This window comes from Nicrophorus vespilloides, unplaced genomic scaffold (genome assembly GCF_001412225.1).
Source record: "Nicrophorus vespilloides isolate i.1.1-1 unplaced genomic scaffold, Nicve_v1.0, whole genome shotgun sequence".
NCBI classification, from domain to species: Eukaryota; Metazoa; Arthropoda; class Insecta; order Coleoptera; family Silphidae; genus Nicrophorus; species Nicrophorus vespilloides.
Window position 1 is genome coordinate 1 of NW_017099705.1, and position 22,284 is coordinate 22,284.

The 22,284-nt window shown below is 40.6% G+C and overlaps 1 protein-coding gene and 1 long non-coding RNA gene across 2 annotated transcripts; both read right to left on the reverse strand.

Annotated features, from left to right (window-relative positions):
* Positions 1-1,327: 1,327 nt before the first annotated feature.
* On the reverse strand, positions 1,328-11,257 carry LOC108565274. Its single transcript, XM_017924644.1, has 3 exons — positions 10,633-11,257; positions 1,659-1,907; positions 1,328-1,400 (listed from the first exon to the last, which is right to left on the reverse strand). Exons 1-3 carry the CDS (start codon positions 10,743-10,745, stop codon positions 1,328-1,330), a joined length of 435 nt encoding a protein of 144 aa, XP_017780133.1. The 5' UTR covers positions 10,746-11,257.
* A 1,209-nt stretch (positions 11,258-12,466) lies between these two features.
* On the reverse strand, positions 12,467-20,386 carry LOC108565282. Its single transcript, XR_001891169.1, has 3 exons — positions 19,865-20,386; positions 15,349-18,126; positions 12,467-12,588 (listed from the first exon to the last, which is right to left on the reverse strand). It is a non-coding gene; the product is annotated as an uncharacterized LOC108565282 (long non-coding RNA).
* Between the last annotated feature and the right edge of the window lie 1,898 nt (positions 20,387-22,284).

Sequence of the window (22,284 nt, forward strand, 5' to 3'; positions counted from 1 at the left end):
ATTTTTGTTTGTTTTTTTAAATGTATTACATTTGCAGATGCGATGAAGGATGGTGATTAAAATATCGAAGGACGAGCTAGACGTCTTACATCCTCGTGGACGTGCGCATGTTCTGCCTACATTAACCTTTTTGAAATTGCGAATATGTAAAGTAATTTCTATTGGCGACCATAAAGATACTATTTCTCGATGCGCAACACGGACAATTGGGTCAGTTCAGAATCGCCTAATTAAGAAAATAGTAAGCAAGAGGCGATGTCACTAATAATAGTAATAGTAGTAGGAAAGGAATGATAATAGTTAATATGAAGCGAGATATCGTAGTCGTCGTCTGTTTTAGCAGTATAGCAAGCAAGCCAGCAAGCAAGCAATCGTATTGAAATTCAAAATGTGACCTTAACACACTAATCAATTGTTCTATTTGCATATTCGAATCGAATGAGAAATACGAAAAAGAAAAAAATGTCTGTCTGTATGAGAATAATTTCTAACGCGTAACCTACTTCCTCCCGAGCACTCTCCAAACACATCCATCCTTATTACACACACACACACACACACATATAAATGTATACGTATAGATATATATACATAATACCACAATGAATTTTATTTTTAGTTTCACTTTCGGAACTTCAAAAAGTTTCCAATCGATTCATACACACACACACACATGGAGGGCACAAATATTTATCCGAGTTTGCTCAACCGCAAATTGCGTCACAACGCCCGGCGTTTATCTTTTCCAACTTCTTTTTTTTTTGCTCTCTCTGGAGAAAATTTCGCCACTCTAGTGTACACATACATACACGACCATTCTATACGGACATATATTACATAAATACGTATATACAGGGACAAGAAGAAAAGATCCAAGCGCGATGTGTGTGTATGTGTGCGAGTGTTTACGACTACGACGCTTCAAGTGTGTCACCCAGTTAAAAACGAGCGCGGTATTTCGATCCATCCGTTAAATGTTAAATTAAGAATAAGAAAACATATTATTATACTATAGATAAGATGACTTTTATGATAATACCTCTCATCTTATTGCTAAACTTGCTAGTTGCTTTTGTTGCAGGTGGGGTCAAAAATTGCCGGAAGATCCAAGAATAACACAGCAAATGGTAGGTAGGTGATGAACTGGGCTTTAATGCCTGTAATGGGATAGGTGAACTGGGCTTATGCTGTAATGCTGTAGAATATTAAGTCATCACTAGGGCAACACGAAGAAATCCGAAATCCTTTCAAAAGTTTGTTGGGAAACCAGAGAAAAGGGGAACTTCATCGGTACTTTTTGCAACACGATAATGCAACTTTCTTGCGCTCAATTGGCATCAAATTGGAAAAGCTCCAAAAAGCCGATTTCTGAGGAATGTTTTGAAAGGGGCATCACCTGACTTAAGAAATGTATTAGAAATAAATGGAAATTATGTTGAGAAATTACAAAAGGATGAAAATTAAAAATATTAAAATAAAATTTTGTTTTATTTTTTCCAGCCAACTAAGCGAACTTTTGTTAGACCCCATGTATATGAAACGGTTGTCATGTATACCGTCTGAAACAGCTGTCGTCGTCGTCGTTATGCAATAAGAGGAAGAAGAGAGAGAGAGCATGCATACATGCGCGAGAATCGAGAGAGAGAGAGAGAGTGCGCATTTTTGGAGGACGGTAGGTAGGAGGAAGGTAAAGGGTTGTTGCATGCATTCGCTTGCAATAAATATCTTTTATATGAGAGAGATATTCTCTGTTTACCTGAGTGTAACACCAATTCTCTGCGACTGGGGTATTAACTTCCTGCGGCGGGGGGCTCGGCACACGGCTCACGGCCATACTGCTCGTGGAGTGCAGGTTGGAACTTACCCGTGCCGTCTGAGCGGTCGAGCAGTCACTCACCACCGGCAGCCTGCAACAAAAAAAAGGAACAACAAAAATTATTAAAAATCAACAGAAGATGAAAGAAGCAGAAACATTTAAATTATCATTAAAAGTATATTAACGTTAGTATTTCCTGCAGACGAGGGATGAACGAAGGAGCTGCAATAGCTACAAACATAATTCGAAGAAGCTGTTGAAGTGTATCAATTTATGAGGAATCAATCAGCTGCTGTTTACTATGATGATCATGAGTACGAGAGAAAAAGAGTAAACAACAATCTATTTCTAATTACGTTCGCACTCTCTCTCTCTCTCTGTCTATCTCCGTTCTTGAGTTTCAGTTTACTCAATGTACAAATGTTATTTTTCCGTTTCTAGGGCGAGAGGCGTTATGAAATGAGGTCTACTTTACTTTACTCTACTCTACTCCACTCTGCTCACAAATCCGTACGCATTCACACACACACATGCACATGGAAAAAGACGAAGGAGAAAGAGAGTAGGAGAGTCACGTACTATAAATTAAAATAACAATTAGGATCATTCGATTCGTTACGATTGAAAATCAGTAGTAGCAGTAGTAGAAGAAAGCATATTATAGTGATCCGATCACAGCGAAGATACAAGAATAAGAGCACGAAATTCAGAAAGGAAAAGAGATGAGTTAGCGTAGGAGGAGGAGGAGGAGGAAGAGACCCAGATTTCACTCTGATCTAAATCCAACTAGGTCTCCACATCGATACAACAAAAATAGATAAGAATATAAAGTAGTTTGAGAGAGAGAGAGAGAGATAGCAACATTATTTGACTCAATTCCTGCCACCATCGAAAGTAATGTTTATGATAATAGTGAAGTATCTTCATTCATCATACAAGAAAGGTGGCGGCGGCGGCGGCGGCGGCGGAGGAAAAGTTGCAAAAGTCAGGGAGAGAAAAGAACAACGAAATTATGTATATATATAGGTCAACATACAATTGAACTTGACACATGCTGCTTTGCGATTAGGAAAAACGCTTTTCCTGATCGCAATTTGCCTTCAAATGAATCGCTCCTTGACTTGGGAGGGGCGGAGTTATCAATTACAATTGTTCGAGGAGGAGGCTGTGATGGTGACAAAGAGTAAGAGAGAGAGAGAGAGGGAAGAGGTGGGAGGATCGCGACGCAGGCGTCGGATAATACTACTACCACCACCACCATCATCACCATCAAGGCAAAACACGTGCGACTCCCTCTCTCCTATCATCAAACGGCTGACGCCATCCTTTTGCCTGACCTTACGACGAACACGCTAATTAAATCTATTTAAAACTACCCGCGAGGTTGAACAAAAAAAAAATGACGAGCAGCAGGAAGTATTGAAAAAGGAAGAAAGGAAGAAAAATATACTTTAATCATCAAATGCTCCTCTTTACGGAAAGGCAACTATAATCTAAGCCGGCTGCTGCTGCCGCTGCTGTCGTTGCACGTGCTGCCGCCTGCCTACCTCTGCGGCGATCGAAGAACATTTTTTGGCGTTGGTTAGGTCAAGAAATCGACCATCTCTCCTTCTTTTCTTCCTTTTTCTCTTTATTCCTCTTACCCTCACTCGAAGAATGAGTGAGAGAGAGAGAGAGAGAGAGTAGGAGAAAACGACTTTATTTTTTTAGAGACGTGAGTGGGAAATCTTACCTAACCGATACCCTCCTACATCCACGTACGAAAGATGTATACATTTTATCGATTCCATCAGAATTCGCAAAACTACAGGGCAACTGTCATTACCATACCTCCTCGTATCACCTACGCACATTCCGATGCGCTTCTTCTTGCGCTTCCATTATTGTAAAGGCGACGACGACGACGAATCAAATACATTCACAAGAAGTGATCGTTTTGCGGAAAATCAGGCGGGCCTCGCGCGACAATTGATTTCTGATCCTCCGCAATTCAACCCTATTTCTATTATTCATCATCAACCGACCGACCGAACGACCGACGTTCAGCTTTAATTCGATAGGAGTCGGTTTAATAATAGCAGTAAGTAGCTTTGACCGAGGAGAGATCATTACACTCTTGAAGGCAGCAGCAGCAGCAGCATGCATATTATCGCGTGGAGAGCCGCAGAGGATGACCAAGTTTGAAGGTCGTCAGACCTAGTGCAATGCTCCCCTGCCGCAGCGGATCTTTAAGGACGCCGCGGTCATCGCACCGCAGCAGCAAACCGTACACTCTCAAACTTGCGCAGGTTATTCCTTTTTCTCCGCCACCGCCTCCTTCTTCATCTAATGCATACACCACCACACCACATGCGTTCATCGCACACTCGCTAACTAACTAACTTGATACAAATTTGGATCTGACAAACTGTCGGTTAATGACCGAGCCGAGCTTTCACGCGAAAGAAAGGTAGAAATCCATCTTTTCCAAACACCACACACCACCTCTGATAAGAGCGATCAACCAATCTCTACGTTCTTCTCTTTTTTTTTCTGTTCTTTTTTCTTTTCTTGAAGACTTTCACAAGCGTCTCGTAATATTTTCACCTATGCATTACGCAAAAAGAAATCTCCGTTCATTTTCCTTCATCGATCTCCTCCAATTAAATCGATAGACTGGAACAGAATCTGATGAATAACACGTAACATTCTGAGCAGCAGCAAAAGTGTATAAACGACATAGAGGTGACTTTCCTCACCTAGTAGTAAATCGAGGAGAAAAAAGGGAACAAAATCGCAGGTACCACAACTAAATATTTATATACAATATTCCCGAGGGTTGTTTTTGCATCCATCTTCTTCTACCTGATAAAATACATACGTAATATTGAAACGAACTTGCCCCAATTACACAACTTGTTAATCTTCACATTCGCAACACAGCGAGGATATTTATTATTATGTTTTAATAATTGACTAAATACTGAAAAGGTGAAACAAAAAGATAGAATCACCATCGACAAATAATATAAGTATGTAATAGACAAAACAAACAGCTTATTATCTTGAAGAGCAGTGCTAATTTTTCTAATTACGATTGTTCCTCTAATGCATTTTAAGGAGGAGATCCACCGCCTCCACCGTCGTCGACACTTTCTCGATTGCCCCCACCCACCCNNNATATATATATATAAGTTCGTGCCCTAGAAAAACGAAATTTGGAATCGGACAGAGAAAAGGAAAAAGACTGACCGACTGACTTTCTATACAATTCAAAGAGGACGAAACTAATTGGCACTTTCTCGACTTTGACTTCTTGCTCACCGATTCAAATTTTCCATGACTTCCCTCTTTCTTCTGAACACGAACAACATCCAACAAACAATCTTCTCCACTGACACAACAACAATTTTAATACACAACGAACTACCCCCCTCGAACGATCGAGAAGATTTCACGAGCAGTGGTAAACATTTGTGCGAGGGGTAGAGGGAGGGGTGCGAGTAGGCAGGCAGAAGAATCAGCAGCAAATCGTTTAACGGCTCGAACGTAGGCAGTACACGAAACACTAACTTTTCATCTACCTACCTAAACTGAAACCAAACCAACTACAACAGTACAATAGTAGTAACTACACTACGCGCAAACTACAGCCGAGACCGGCCGAGAAAGAAACACGTTTTCCTTCATCCAACCGATGCAGACGCCAAAAAGAGAAGGAGGTGGAGAACAAGCAGGTAACAATGAACCAACCGACCAACCAACAGCAGCAGTCGAAAACGAAGAAATGTTAAAGGAGGAGTCGCTCGGCCGTCCTTTGTTGCATGCTGCTACCCCTAGTTCGATAGAGACCGAGAGAGAGAGAAAGAGAGAGTAAGATATAATAATAGCGAACCAGCTGTTTGTTCTCCCTACGTGAGATTCATTGAACCATTACAAACAATAAGAGCTTCTTCAACAGCATCAACATATAATCTTAATAATCATAACGAACAAGGGGGGGGAAAAGACCGATATTCATTTATATACCCGTCAAGGGCTTCCTCGATACTAATACATCGTAACACGTTGGGGAGACAGAAAGAGAGTGCAACGTTTCTAAATGCAGAAGGAGACTAGAAGAAACAGCAAGTGCATTTTACCACGGGAAAGTGAAACGGGCGTGAAAGATGAGAAGGGAGCCGGCAACTCTTCTGAACGGATTTTATTTGCGTAACGATTTTCGTTTACGCTGAAGAGAACAACAAAAGGGAAAACAAGCGCCCGAGATGGTCGAGATGGAAAAAAATAAATAAAAGACAATTGAATCACTTCTGACTCAGAGCGAGAGTGAGCGAAGAGGAGAAGAGAGGAGAGGAGATCACCACTTTCACCCGACGTTATCTCTCATTTCTCAACAACCAATTGACGACGACGACGACGACTTTTTCATTCATTCATCATTTTAAACTTTACATAAGATCACACATTTAAACTATCCTAGTTTATTCGTTTTCGTTTAGTAGCAAAGGGTGTCTAAACACTCTTCGAGCAAGCAAACAGACAATCGGCATTACTTTCCAATTATTGTCGCAACGGCAACGGTCTGCACACACACACTCACACACATACATGTAACATTGTTCAATTGTGTTTGTTACAAAACGAGTGTGGGTTTAACGGCGCAGAGTGAAAGTGACCCTTATTCGAAGTCCGAGAGTTTCCACCGCACACCTCATTTTTCAACCTACTGCTCTGCACTGCACCACATTATAATAAATAGAAACAGCAATAAAATGCGTTCTGTAAATGTGTTGCAAAACAATGATTGCCGTTGTTACGAGGATCGATGGGGGAGATGCATCAAAGGTAACTTCAAAAAGAAAGAAAGAAAGAAAGAAAAGAGTGAATAAAGAGTTTTCCGAAGTGCTACAAAAGCTCTCCTTTTCTCTCTCCCTTTCACTGTTCTCGCGGTTCCCGGGTGAAACCAGGAAATATATCTCAATCGAGAAAGAGAGTTTAGCAAACAAAACGAAAATATAAACACACACATAAAAATATAAACGACGTTACAGGTCCTATTTACATTTTCGGATATTGAAAGAAACAAATTGCAGACAATTCTCGCTTAATTGCGATCTCTCTCTTTTAGTTTCAATTATTTTCGTGGTCGTTACACAAACAAACGCGCGGGACACAGCCTTACGAAATTACTATTCTCCTTCCTGAAAAAAGAAAAGGGGGGGTTGAGCAGAGTCGACTTGACCACCCTCGCAGCACCGCACCGTACACGTTAATGAATGCCGAAACCCTAATAGCAAATGGAGTTTCCCTCTCCACGTACGTACCCGAAAGATGACGCGACTCCCCTATTCTATGATATTCAGGAGGGGATGCGATTGGTTTGTCTGTCTCCCTAAAAACGCTGCAAGATTTTCCAACAGGCAAAAGAGGAAGATCGAAACCAAACCGTACACTCCCGACTGTTAGAAGGGGTTAGTTAGATGAATTGCATTGAAGCAATCGGCAATATTAATTTACGAGTGGATGACTTTGAGTGAAGGATGTGTGTGTGTGTGTTAGAGAGAGAGAGAAGAGACGGTTCTTGACATTGAAATCTAAATCCGTGCCGGGGGGAGAGAGAAGCGCAGCCGGCCGCAACCTCGAGATTCTTGTTACGAACTTTAGGAATGATTATGACGACGACGACGACGACGACCACGTCTTACTATCTTCTATCCGTCGTCTATCTATCTATATGTAGTGCGAGTGCGTGTGTATATGTAGCTAACTATACACAGTATATAGTTTATACTCGTTTCCCTTGAAGGGGGCCATCGGACCCAGGAGGTCGTTAGGAAGCGGTCATCGGCCGACGCCACACACACACACATACACATATATATATATAGATATAATCAACGCGCTTTTCATTTTTCACACATACACATACACACATGCACTGATAGAGGGAGAGACGAAGACTAGTCATACTTCAACACATACACATCTTAATTTACGGAATGGAAAATGTCGCAGCGAATATCTCTTACATTTTAGAATGTCTTTCTCTCTTCCTCATACACTCATACACACACACACACAAATTAATATTCGAAGCTAAAACAAGAAGCATACCCATGATAAATATTTCACCTTCAATGATCGCATTGAACCGGGCGAGTTATTTAAATTTTGGCCAGGATCCTTCAAAGTTTTCTTCTTCTTCTTCGGTACAACGACCAGAGGAGGATAAGAAAAAGAAGAAGAAGAAGAAGAGGTAGATGTAGACTCAGACAATACACCCATTAGGATGTAGATTAGAATGGAACCATCGATGGTGGAGGAGGAAGGAAGATATATATATATAACGGCTTAAAAGAATGGTGTGGCCCCGAGTGTGTGTGTGTGTGCGTGTCGGTATCATCAAGGTTCACGGCCGCCGCTAGTGTATTTCCTTCTCTCTCTCTCTCTCTCTCTCTCGCTCTCGTTCTGATTGTATCCAAAGAGGAGAGACGAATGTACGAGTGGAACGGAGACAAAGAACAATAATCCTCGACCATCCATCCGCTTCATCCGTATGAAAATAGAGCGAATTCTTCGATGATGCGAGCGACCGACCGACCGACCATCGAACCCCACACATAATCATCATCGCACAAGGATTTAATATATATATATGTATTTTTGTTTGTTGTGAAGGACAAATCCCTTATCGCGATTCGTAAGCGATACGAATCAGCCTTCGAGTCTTTCAGATAATTCGGAATTGCCGAAAAATAATAAAAGAGGTCACGAACCTTGGCTAATTCGTAGAAAATAGATAGAGATAGGTGGCCGTGCGGTGGGTTGTTTCGAAACGGACGTAAGAAGAGATGGATATTTCGACGGAGGAATAGATAGGTAGAGTTAGTTAGCTAAGAAGGTAGGTAGGTAGGTAGGTAGAGGTTGCTTCGAACAAACGAACGAACGAACGAACGAACTTTCTAAAACAGATTTCAACGGAAACTCAGCTCAGGTGAGCAACGAAACTTTTGGAGAGGCGCGACAGATAAATAGACCATCCCAGCCATTATAGATCGTATCGAATTACAAACACACACAATTTCGAACAGAAGAGAAAATCCTTCAACCACCCCCCAAGAAAGAGAGAGAGAGAAAAACACGACGAGATATTTGCATGAACCGTATATAACGCAATGGCATTCTCTCATTACTCTTTAAATTACCTGAAGCGTGTTAAAAATGAATATTATAGAGAGAGAGAGAGATACAGGGCAAGCAGACAGACAGACAGCAGTTATTTGTTCTTCAGTTACGTGATTATTCATCAAGCGTGCTCATTATTTTTACGTTTTTTTTTTTTCGGTAAGATTCGCAACACACACACACGATCTAATTAATAAACGTACATTGCCTTCGTTGCTGTTTCTTTCTTTCGCTATTCTTCTTTGCCAATGGTGCAAAATTAAAGTGTTGCGAATGTAATTTAACAATTAAGTAATTAATGGGCGTTGACCGGGGCGAAATTAGGCCAAACAACGCGCTCGTACGTGGTATTTGCACATCATCATCATCATTCTGATTAATAGAGCCTACCTCCCTCCATCGTCCACTTCTTTGCCCCTCGCACCACATTAAAACAATCGAACGCAGAAATATCAATTTATGACAGGTAGACTTATTGCAAAATAAGTGTACCATACGCCACAGGTGAGGGGGTGGTAGGTTAGTATACGCGAAGAGGAGAAGAGCAGATTGATGGTAGAGTGGTTTTTGTTATCGGGAACGAACGAACGATGATAGTTCGATGGTCGAAACATCATTGATTAGGCTGCTCCGCTTTCGTGCCTTATCTGCCGTGTGGTGTGGCAAGGCAAAAGGCAATGAGGAGATATTATATATTATGTTCACGTAAAGTGAGAGACGGAGAGAGAGAGAAACGCAATAATTTTCACCTTGGGAAAGAAGACAGAGAGAGAGAGTGTGATTTTCGGGGTTTTTCGTTGCTAAAGAGAGAAAGATGAGAAGGATAAATTAGGTCGCGTCCAAGGAAACAACGCGCGCTCGCATAACCACTTCCACGTTGGATTGGTGGTGGTTCATTCGTTCGTCCATTCGTTTCCCGACGCACTCTATAATGATGTATATACATCTCTACTGTACTCTGATTTGACGACAACGATGGAAAAGAGAGCTTTTACTTTTTGTGTGTCTGTGTGTGTGTCTGTATGCTTTTTTTCTTAAACGAACACTTTCTACAATGTACGCGGCGTTGTTCACACAGATTAAAAGAGAGAGAGATAGAAAGAAAGAGTTTTTATGTAACGAAGTCAAGGGAGTAAGTGTATGCGTAGGGCGACGGTGTCCACGCAACACTTTAAAAAGGCAAAAGAGAAATAGTGAATTGAATTGAAGAGAGAGAGAGAGATAGAGAGGTGCTCGTTTTCACCTTGTTCCAGTCTCCTCGCGCCGGCAAGCGAAACATATACACACACACACACCACATACGTTCGTACACAACAAGAGTTTCTTCTTATCCTTAGAGAAAAACGCTAATTTCATTGACACGCTGAACTTTCAAACGATGCCACCATCACCACCACCTTCGTCGTCGAAACGGGAACGTCCAATACAGTTCGATAAAGACCAACAAGTAAATTGCGATATTCATCCATTGCAAAGAGAAACAAATACGAACGAAATAAGTGGATGCGCCGGTGAAACGATATTAGATATTTGAGGGTTGGTCGTAGTTGGTGGTTTCAATGAAAAAAAAATCATTAAAATCAAGACACCTGTTGCCCAACAACAAAATACAATACAATCAATCAATCATTTACTATTACTATCATTACCTGAGACGACTGTCGGGCAGCTCGTACCCGATGAACTTGTAATAATCCAGAGCCTTCTCCGGTTTGGCGAAGAAGTACGTCCAGATTTTGCGGTGATTCGTCCCGCTCCACATAGTCTCGCGTTTCCTTTTGATTATTTTCAAAAATATTATATAGATGTGTGTGTGTACCAATGAAAAGTAGATTAAACCGGCAAATGGCTAAATCTCGCTAGACTAGATGCATGATGATCGATGATCTATGGTGATGATAAGGATGAGGATAACCCGGGGGGTGTGTGTTGATTAGTTTTCGCAAAAGATCACCACACACTACGGCAGCAAAAATACACACACGCGCGCGCGACGTTGCCAGAACTTTGGGGCGGACTGAGGAGGAGCGCGTGCGACGTGTGCGAAGGACCGCCTCCGATTTTTCGATGGTGGAGCAAGAGGAGGAGGAAGAGGAGGAACAGACCGACGAAATATATTTAAAAAAAAATGGCAAAAATTTTGTTGCGGAAGGTGGGGATCAGTCGGTGACCCCCAAAAACACACACACGCAATCAGACAGCACCCAGAAACGTTCGGACAAAACAAAAATTGACGACGACGACGAACCTATCTAATGGCATTATTGCTCCACAAACGATAAAAGAACGAAAAAATCCAAAAAAGGAAAGGCAACAGTGAGCGAACGATCGAATGAATGAGTACGTCCGTCCGTCCTCGTCGCGTAGGTGAATTGCGCGAGGAAGGAAAGTAAGCGAAAGAACGGACAGGGCAACAGCAATTAGCACGGGCGAATTTGGGACAGACGACGGACACCTTGAAAAAAAAAATATATTTCTCTTCCTCTGTCTCTCTCTCTCTCTCTCTCTCTTTTATTGTATTATTTCATCACAGACAGAGTAGAAACGAAAGAAAGAGAGAGAAAGAGATCTAGAACATAAAAGGGGGGAAATCATTCAGATGGATCTGATCCTGGGGGGAAAGAAGATAATTTTTATGTATTTTTTTTTTGAAAATGAGTTACGCGCGTGCGACAATTTTCGCTCGCGCAACTTTTATATCAATTATAGCCCCGAAGGTTGCCCGATCACTCTGCTGATTGAACTAAACTGAAAACACCATCTCTCTTACTTACCATACACACACACACTTTGTATTCGCTCTCTCATTCATACATCGTTCCCTTCAGGTTTCGCAAAGAGGCTCAGGTAGGTAGGTAGGTAGGTAGAAACGTCTGGTCTGGAGGAACCGGACACACTCAAAGGCAATGCCCTCTCTTTCTCTCACATCAGTCACCTTCTGCAGGGCCCGAAGGACACCAAAAAAGGAAGGAACAAACACCAACAACATCCAGACGCGTTCCTCCAATCCATACCACAACAAGATGATCATCATCAGCATCAGCATCATTACCATAACCGACAACAGCATCAAATTCACAATCTATTCGAAAGTAACGGTGAAATTACTGAACGTTGCAAGAAGATCGGGGGGGTAAGGGATTCGGGTCATTCGGTTTGATGAAAATCACGAGCATCGTGTAAGTAGAAACAGAACAGAAACAAATCTGACTTGAATCTTTCCAATAAATCATCGATTCAACAAAAAACGAAATACTGGGAGCAAATCGACCCAAAAGGCAAACTAAACTTCGTAACAATTGACATGACATCACAGACACACACGCGACCTCAAAACAAAACAAAAAAATTGGTTTCAATTGGTCACACACACACACACACATACAAACACGAGCGCGCGCGCACACACACACGTAAATATATGTAGTATAAATTTCCAAAAAAAGAAAAGTGAAACCGTTACGCAATAATCGACGCCTGCTATTCTCTCTATTTCGCGTGTAATCTCCTCACCTAACCGTGCTCGTACCAGCAGTAAGTAGCTTCTTCCTTTCATCGTTCCAAAATTAAAAAAGTAAAAGAAGAAATCGTTTTTGATTACTCACCTGCAACAGAAGAAGAAAGAAATTAGCATTTATTGTTTAAAAGAGAAAAAGACAACGTACACATTTACAAAGTCAATTGTTCATTTTTTGTTTTATATTGAGTGAATGTGATTTAATGGACAAAACGGATGCTCGATTCAAGCGGAAGATGCTGGAGATTTACAATTGTTTCTATATTACCTCAAAAACGAGCGCAACTGGAAGAAGTAAATGAAATTGATAAAGAAGATGAAATAGTGTGCGTGTTGGTTTCTATTTACGTTGGTATGATCTTAGTAGAATGGTAATCGATCGCTAAAGAGAAAGAGCACATGCACTTATTGCTTCGTACAATAAGTACATAGAGAGCAAAAAAAAAGAGGATGGCAACATCAAGAATCGTGTATTATAAAACGGAGGAGAACGCGAGGTGGCGGCGGCGACGACGCGCTGTTGTTGCGTAGCCTAGTTTCGGTCCCATAACCGGGTTTTAGCACCAGTTTATCTTAATATTTCGCGATTGGATAAACCGAGCGACCGACCGACCCACTACTACTACTATTAACTAAGCCAACTAATTCACAGCAGTAGCCCGAAGAGGATACGAAATACAATAATTAATCAAAAGGGCGTGTGACCTCTTCTTGTGGCTCTTCGATTATTCCCAACCATCTGAATAGTAACTAGTGAAAGTCGTCGAATTTGTTAAGGGTTGTTGGAATGGGAAAAGAGGAGAGAGAGAGAGAGACCCTTTCTCTCCTCCTCTCCTCTCCCCCATCGACTACCACGATGATGATGATGATGATAATAATAATAAGACACATACAATATAGAAAGTTAAATAAAGTAAAACCATGGTATGGCATGGCATTTGAATGCACCGTTTCATGGTGATATTAGTCGGCATTTTGGGGTCATTGAAAATCTCTAGATTGAGGCAACGAGCCGTGCTCTACATACAGCCTGACACACATACAAAAAAAATCGACAACGACGACGACGACAACGATGGAAACGACTAGTGGTGTGTGGGTGGGTTGGTATTGATAATTCCTCCCTTCGTCATATTATCAATCAATCAAAAAAGATTAATCATTTAACGTTAACAATTATAATTGCTTCCTTCCTCTTTAGAATAAGTAACGAATGATTTCCATCGTGACACATGCACTCTAACGTTACGCAATTTCCGATACATAAACACAAAATTTAATTGCGCACTTGAACAACAACAACAACAAACAAAAAAGAAACAGCGTTGGCACAACCGTAATCTTCGCCGCCTTCTCACCGCAAACGCTGCACATAATTCATTGTAATAGAATATTATTATTATTATTATTGTTTTGATAACGAATTTCCAGAACATTGCATAAATAATACACATACACGTGTGTGCTTACGTATTTTCGTATCTAAATTAAACGTTTATAATCGAGTGCGCTTTATTCGCGCTTGTTTTTTTTACTTTTTTACATTCATTTAGATAAGGGAGAAGGAGCTATTGTATCTACTTAATATTATCGTTATTACAAGACACAATAATATCCTAGCAACGAAAAGCAGCAGCATAAAGATTCCTCTGTTATTTCCAAGACCACCTGCGCGCGATTCGATACGAAACAGAAGATATCCCTAGATATCACTAGATTTGTATATATGCCCTGTGTAAAATTTATTGCAGGAGCAGATGAGCAATGTTTGGTTGAATCACTTTGGCATCTTTTAAGAAGAAAATTTCAATGACAACGACGAAACAGTAAACGAATTGAAAAGAAGAAAAATAAGAAGGAAGAGAGAAACACACCCGTCTGTCGTCGTTTCCGGTTGCTGTATGCATATCGAAGCGTCGAGTGTCGGTTTACACACGGTTCTTATACATGTAAAGCATACAGAAGAAAACGAAATAAAGCAAAATAAAATGTACGTGTTTCGTCAGATGCGAATTTCCATATGGAATGTGACGGGACGAAATTCAAGGGCAAAAACGGAGAGAAAGAAAAGACGATTAAAGTTAGATTGAAACAATTGAATCGATTATGAGACACACACACACACATACAGCCAAACAGAAAGCAGAACTGTGAACTTTCAATTGTCCCAAGTTTCACAAATTCAGACGTCAAATTTCCATAGCCTACTTGTACATTTTAAGAGCGAAATAGGACGACAACGACGACGCTTCCGTTCGTTTCCAAATTGAAGAAACTTTAGGGATCGAAGAAATCGATCGTATTTAGATGATTAACAAAAACACAGAGCACATGTGAATAATGATTGAAAATATGTTTTCTCTCTAGCACATTTACGAAATGGAATTATGAAAGAGAGACGCCGCGAGTCGAAGTAGGCGAGAATGGAGGAGAAGGAATAGGTGTATAAATATCAATGAGTAACCTCCATACATACGAATATTATTATTATTCAGTCAACCTTCGGATAAATTAGAAAATTACCGAAGCCATGTGTATCTCTCTGTGTGTGTGTGTGTATGTGTGTGTGTGTGTATGTGTGTGTGATCGATACACGTAATGCAAATGTAATGGAACAACAGGCACACACACACGCTCACATACAGCCACCAGCCTCCTCCACCCCCATTTCCTTCGTTCTTCTATTTTCTTTTTTCTTAATTAAACACACACACACATTAACACTTCAAATATGACCAACTTGTCATGATAATTGAAAAACGTATACAAATATTTATCTCCTACTGCAGATGAAGAATATAAAAATATATAGAAAAAAGTATGCACAATATGTCGATGATTCTCTTACCTGGCTAAAGCCATTCTGACATTAGTAAATCCAAATATAGATTCCCTCAGTTTGCTCTCTATTTTAAAATCCAGTGTGCCAGTTCCGATTATATCGGAGAAGGCGACGACGACGATGTTATTTCTTCTCTTTTGTTCCAGCAGCAGCAGCAGCAAAAGCACCTCCGCAGAAGATAGTGTGGACAGTGCTCCTCGTCCGTTCCAAAGGAGTCGGCAAATATTATCAGGGTTGGTCTTGGTCTTGGATTTCTTCAATTTATTTTGCCAACCAACTAACTAAATTCACTACTACTCACTACTAGTCTATATTATATACTACTTCTATACTCGTACGGGAATTCCCTTCTATACTGAATGACTGACTGACTGAACATCTAACAAAAATCTCGTCCGATTTCGCGCTTCTGTCTCGCTTGCACACAATGTTTTGTCTGTTTGTCTTTCTCTCTCTCTGTTCCGTTACTTCACACGCGACTATCGCCTGCGACGGATAGATTCAGACTGTAAAACGACGGTGACGACGGCAACTTCGGAGCGCAACGATTGCCCCCGTGCAAAGGAACGAACGGACGGACGCGCGTCGCGCTCTCTGCGCCTTCCTCCTCCACCTCCAACTCCACATGTTGCCACATCGTCTCCGAAATCGCTACCAACGTTTTCTGCGAAACTCCAAGCAACGACCACCAACCCCAAAAACCCAACGTGAACGTTGGAGTCACGACGTCAATCATCTCAAAAAACACAAACAACAATTACAAATAGCAAATTACTTTGGGAGGGAGGGAGGTAGGTAGACATTACATTTCCATTATTTTGTAGGTGTTTGTTTTGCAAATTGTGAAATTGCAGTTCCGCGGAGAGGAAGGAAAGTGGCGTGAATGGAAAATAGAAATAAACAGAATCGAAATGTGTGCTCGCAGATTGCTTGTGAAAGTAGTGTGCGTTATTGTTATTAAATCGACTGAAACGGCGAAACTTTTAAACCGATTTTTACCTAATTCCCAAGAGTATGGATGAAAACGACCGAAAATAGTGCTCGAAGATTATTGTTAGTAATTAATGTACGCGAATAGTCTCCGTTATGCGACGAACAACATCCGATTGGAATCGTTCCACATGAGACGCCGTCCTCTTTTTTTTTTCAAGAGTAGATAGAAGAAGAGCCACGAGGAGAAGAATAAGAAGACGACGTAGATGAAGAAAGAAAGAAAGAGTTCCGTTAACAAAATCAGTCTGAAGAGGAAATATGCGTGGAATATGAGTTCATAGAATGTCCCGTTAGATGTGGGTGGATGGTTTCATCTAAATGAAACAATTTGCAGAAGCATCTTCGGATGTGTGTGTACGTGGCAACGGCGCCGGTCTCTGGTGCCGCATGCGAGGAGTCCTTGATAATAGAGAGAGAGAAAGAGAGAAGAGGGTTGCACTCTCTGCGCAAGGACCTTCCGCCGCCGCCACCACCGACGACGACGACGAGAGGGGTGGTTTGTAGGTCTGCAAGCAAATCGTTAGCGACACCCCCTCGACCCCTTTACCGCCACGCCACGTCCTTTCCTACTAACGCCCTTTTTGCATAAAACCGACGACCCAACGAATCGCGCAAGCAACAACTTTGATTGATAATCTACGGAAACTTAATAGCGTTAGCTTAATCACTATTTCCATGAAAACGTGAACTATCTACTGTCGTCACCTTGTGCATTGGAAATGTGCGGCCGCTCGTAATAATACCGACACATTGTGTGTGTATAAATATATCGAATATGGAAAAGAGCGATTGGATAAGTGGAGAGAAGAGAATAGGGAAGGGAAGAAACGACACGTGCGGCCCGCCGTCGTTTCACGGACATCGGGGGCGGCGACACGCAGATCTTAAAGAAGGCAAAGAGAGAGAGAGACAAACACGATCAGACCAAAAATATGCGTGTGTGTGTGTGTCACCTTCTTACGCATTGCCGTAGTTACCATGCATGCATAACCTTTCGCCTCTCTCTCTCGCTCTCTCGCATACTTTTTTTATACTTGATCTATGGTCGGTCGGATCGCGGTAACCCCGAAATCTGAGGAGAACACGAAACGCGAAAACAGATCGAATGTCGAGAAAAGGAGAAGAAGGTTGTGCTGGCTCTCCTCCGGTGGCCTCTTCGCACACAATTCTCAGGAAAAAGAAAAAAAAAAACGAGATATTCAAAGTCAATGGAGAAACGATACGAGATGATGAAACAATTTACAATTAAGATGATGATAATGATAGTTTAATGAATGAAAGATAGATAGAAATATTCGAATTGTGTGGATACATCTATATCGTCCGTTCGTGTACATTTCGTGCGCACTTACATACTCGCTCATACTTACTACATACACATATGTACGTACGTACACGCAACACAGTGTAACCTCCCCGAGCGAGGTCAATATTTAGTGACCTCTACCGAACGGAGGCGACTCTCACTAAAAAATCAATTACACTTATCTCTCTTTCTCATTCTAAATCATTCTAAACTTAATGTTTTACATTAAACATCTCTTCTTTTCGACTAGGTCTCCTCCCTCCTATTCGTACAACAACAGCCAACGTGTTGTACGATGATACACTTCCAACACACACACACACACACAACATTTACCACACCACCACTAATCGCTTGGATAGGTCGGCTTGTCTTGGCGAAGGTCGGGCTATTTTCGTGTGGTCTTCTCTCCACTTGATTTCACGTTTAACGCTGCTTACACGGGACACGTCGTTCGGTTCAAGGGTAACACAAATTTCGTGTTTCTATTTTCGAAAAAGAAAAAAATAATAGAATAAAAATAAAATAAAATAAAAAACATTATTAGCAAAATTAATGTTGGACGTGCGAAAAGCACGTCGATCCACGTGCGAAAGAGGGAGGGAGGGAGGTCGGCAGAGAGAGAGAGAAAAAAGGAAATCGCTCATTATTATCCTGCAACCATGACAGATAGCTTTCGTTTTGTTAATAATGTGTCGTGTCGTTGCCAAGGTTACTATTTTACACTTTACACAGCAACACCTTATCTACTTAACGGATTCCTGTCTGTGGTGTTGTTTCGTCGTCGTTTGCGCTCTTTTACGAAGGCATTCTTTTATTTTCATCACTGGATAAAATGTAATCACATCAGTTCCCTTTCTCTTTCTCTCTCTCTTATTTTCAATTTACAATTTCGATGGATCGGGAAGATAAATTCTGATGATTCTGAAAGGACGTAAAGCAATGTTTTGATAGGTAGGACTGCAGGTAGTCATAGACAACAACAATCCAATGATACGCACTCATATAATGATAATTAATGTAATAGAAAGAGAGAGACAGAGAGAGAGATAAAGAGTGTTAATGTGAACAGACATCTGGAACGAGCATATATATTCTAAATCCGTTCCTTAAAAATATCCTCTTTTACATTGAGCAAGTGAGCGAGCAAGCGATTTCGTGTCCCCCCCCGAAGGAGCCGACTCTCAGGCTGCTGCTTGCCACATACTTGCTACATAAAGTGGCAATAAATGGAGCGGAACGATTCGAATGATTTAGTAGAAATGAACCTTTTATTTCTGCTAAGACAGACATACGCCCGCCCCGCCAGCCAGCAAGTAAACGAGAAACCGAAGGGCGCCCTCCTTTCTGCAAACCGATCTCAACATCCACATGCACACAAAGACCGTGCAATTTCATTTAGCTTCTCTTTTTTATTGTTGTTGTTGTTAAGGCCATGACTCATTTGTTCGTAGCACCGCAATTGCCGTAATTGCGCCCGAAGAACAATTAATAATTACGCAAAAGCAGATAAATACCCGAATTCCGAATTCAAAGTGTTCGCGATAGAAGAAGACGAAAGAGGGGAGTCAACGATGGACGGCCAATGCAATCCCCCGCCAATCGATACGCTGTATGCGACCACTCCTGTTGCAGTGTCGCGACGGTTGCCCACGCTCGTCGCCGACCGTCAGCTGTTCTCATCTGACAGTTGTCCGTGTTTTTTTTTGTTGTTGTTGTTGTTGATGGCAACAAAACATAACCGCACAATTTATTTTTAAATCGAAATTCCTACTGGCATCTCTACGGTGTACCGATGCGATGATACTCCACACACATAGATGTGTGTATATATATATATATACTACGTACTGCATCGAAATGATTTGCAATCTCTTTGAGGCTGTTTATTTTAGGGTGCATGACCTAAAAGTCCAATTCGGCGCGACGAAACGATTGGACGATTCGATATTGTCATCATAACCTTCGTTTAACGAAAACAAATCGCAAACGACAGGAGTCAAGGTTACGCGAGAGGGGCGCGCGCTTTGTACGTTTATATGAATGTTGTTTTTTTTTGTTGTTGTTGTTGCAATTTCCTTGGCGACACTGATAGGGATCGCAGTTACAAATGGTAGTAAATGTCCGTGCAAACAAAAGGATACGAATGCTACTTCTTCGGATGGTGTCGCTGTTTTGGTTGCTGTTGTTGTTGTTGAACGTATTATAAAGAGGAAAACTTACATAATTTCAGGGGGCGATCCATGGTCCGCTGTTGCTGCTCGTTGCGACGAATGTTTCCCCCCACCGATGTAGGAGGCACTGGTGCCGTCGCCGTTGCTCCTGTTGGCCTTCTTGGTGTGGGGCCGCTGCTGCTGCTGCTGCTGCTGGGCTCTAGTCAACATTCACCAGCAAATATAAACACAAACACCTTATCCTCCCCTGGGCCCCTGTGTCTTCTTCTATCCTGAACGTCGTCGTCGATGTCGTCCGTGAAGTGCACGATCGGAGGAGAGGTCACAGATTCAGAATCACTTCTGAAAACTTTCGTGCTTTTCTCTTCTATCACACTCTATCTCTCTCTCTCTCTATCAATCTTTAATTATATTATACGCGACTCCGCGAAGATTTCGTAGCCGTCTTCGTGTTCTATATAACTATAAATTCCGCGCAGAAACGGGCGACACGGTTCTTGCAAATTCGCATAAAAGAACGGCCAAGTTTATAGCCGAACGTCAATCGCCATCTTGAACTGACTGACTGTTCCTCAACGGCACCGCTGGTTGCATACGAAGAAAAAAAAATAGAATGAGGCACGGTCGTCGAAGTTAGGCAACTCAACGTACATCGCGTAATCAAATCACAAAATTACAAACTCGATAATTTTAAAATTAAACCAATTCTTTTTGATAAAAATGATAACGAAGGCATCAATGATTTAGGTCTAAAAACAAATTATTTTCTTTGAGATCATTATATATATATGCATGTATATATTTAAATATAAAATTTACTACCACTCTTGATCATATACGTGACATGTAGATCTGTTGATTGAATAATGAAAAGGAAGGAACGTGCGATTTGTTGAATGAAAGATATTTAGAAAAATACTTGAAAGAAAACGAAAGATTATAATCAATAGTAATAATTATTATCATCAACATCATTATAGAATAATTATAGTAGTAGTGGTACAAGGAAATAATAATAATAGCAAGAAAAAAAATAATAGAATATAATCATGGTTGACCATGAAACAATCGACAAAAAAAAACAAAAGATGGAAACGTGTGATATAAATGATGACATAACAAAGGGGCAATCGGTGATATGGAAAAGGGGCACAAGGGGAGGGGGGTGTGGTTGCTTCAGATTGCTTTAAAAAATTATGATAAAGTAATAATAATGTTAATGAGAATAAATGAATTGACAATTTCATCTTTACTTTTTAACAAAATAAAAGGTTTTGCGATTCCCGTGCGATCCGAAGGACGCCAAAACAAAAACAACATAAAGTAGTGAGGAAGTTTGCTCGGATGGATTTTCGAAAAACAAAAGAAACAATTTGAAAAAAAAAAACGAATCGTATAATAATCATAAAGGGGGTGAGAGGGGGGACGTAGTTTGGCGATCACTTCGAATCAATGGAAACGCCTCTAATAATAGTAATAAAGTCATCGTAATAGTATATATAAATCTATATATATATATATGTAACACAATCGAAAATAAAATTAAAAAAATCGTCGCTCGTACACGAAGAAACAGGCGCGCGCGCGCACATCATCATAATCTTCTCCTCTTTTCTCTTCATATAAAGAAAGAACATCTGTTCGATCCATGGATATACATGTGTACAAATATTAAAAAATAAACGTAATTAAAATGAAAGAAAACAAAAGAACATCTCTGCCAATACACGTGTGTATGTATAAACATATATAATAATAGTTGTTGTTATTATTTTGTAAACAGTCGTAGAGAGCGGAAGAGTAGAAAAGAAACAAGCAAGTTGTGTGTGGCCCAGTCCAGTGCTTCTCTTCCGCTCCGATCCACATCTCACTATTTCTCATTTCTCCTCCAACGCCGCCTTAATTATACATTTAAAACAAAAGAAAAAACTATATATATTAACGAAAATATCATGTATATCTTGTGTGGGGGGGGTGTGGTTGTTGTTTGTTTCATTTGTTTGTTTGTTATGTGTGTTTGTGTGTGTCTGTGTGTGAATGGTGTTTTTTTTTTCCAAAGGGAGGAATTCACTGGCCAGCTACGATACATCAACATCATCATCACTTCAGTTTAGTTTATAATGATGTAGAAACTACAGTAATCTTGCATAAAAAATATAATAATAAACATACTACTTTCAAAAAAAAACAAACAAAAAAAAACCCAGGAGAGAAAAGAAAGAAAAAGAAACAAGACTGAAACTATGTATTTCACATATGAAGAAGAAAAAAAAGAAGTTATGCTCTCATCATCTATATATACAATTTAGATATATATATATATTAATTCATATATATAGATAACATAACAATGATCACTATCATTTATAATATACAACTTTGTGTGTTAGAAATGTATCCTCTCTGATCATCGCAATTACAATTCTTCTTGAATCAATCGAAACACATATGAAAAAAGAAAAAAAAAAG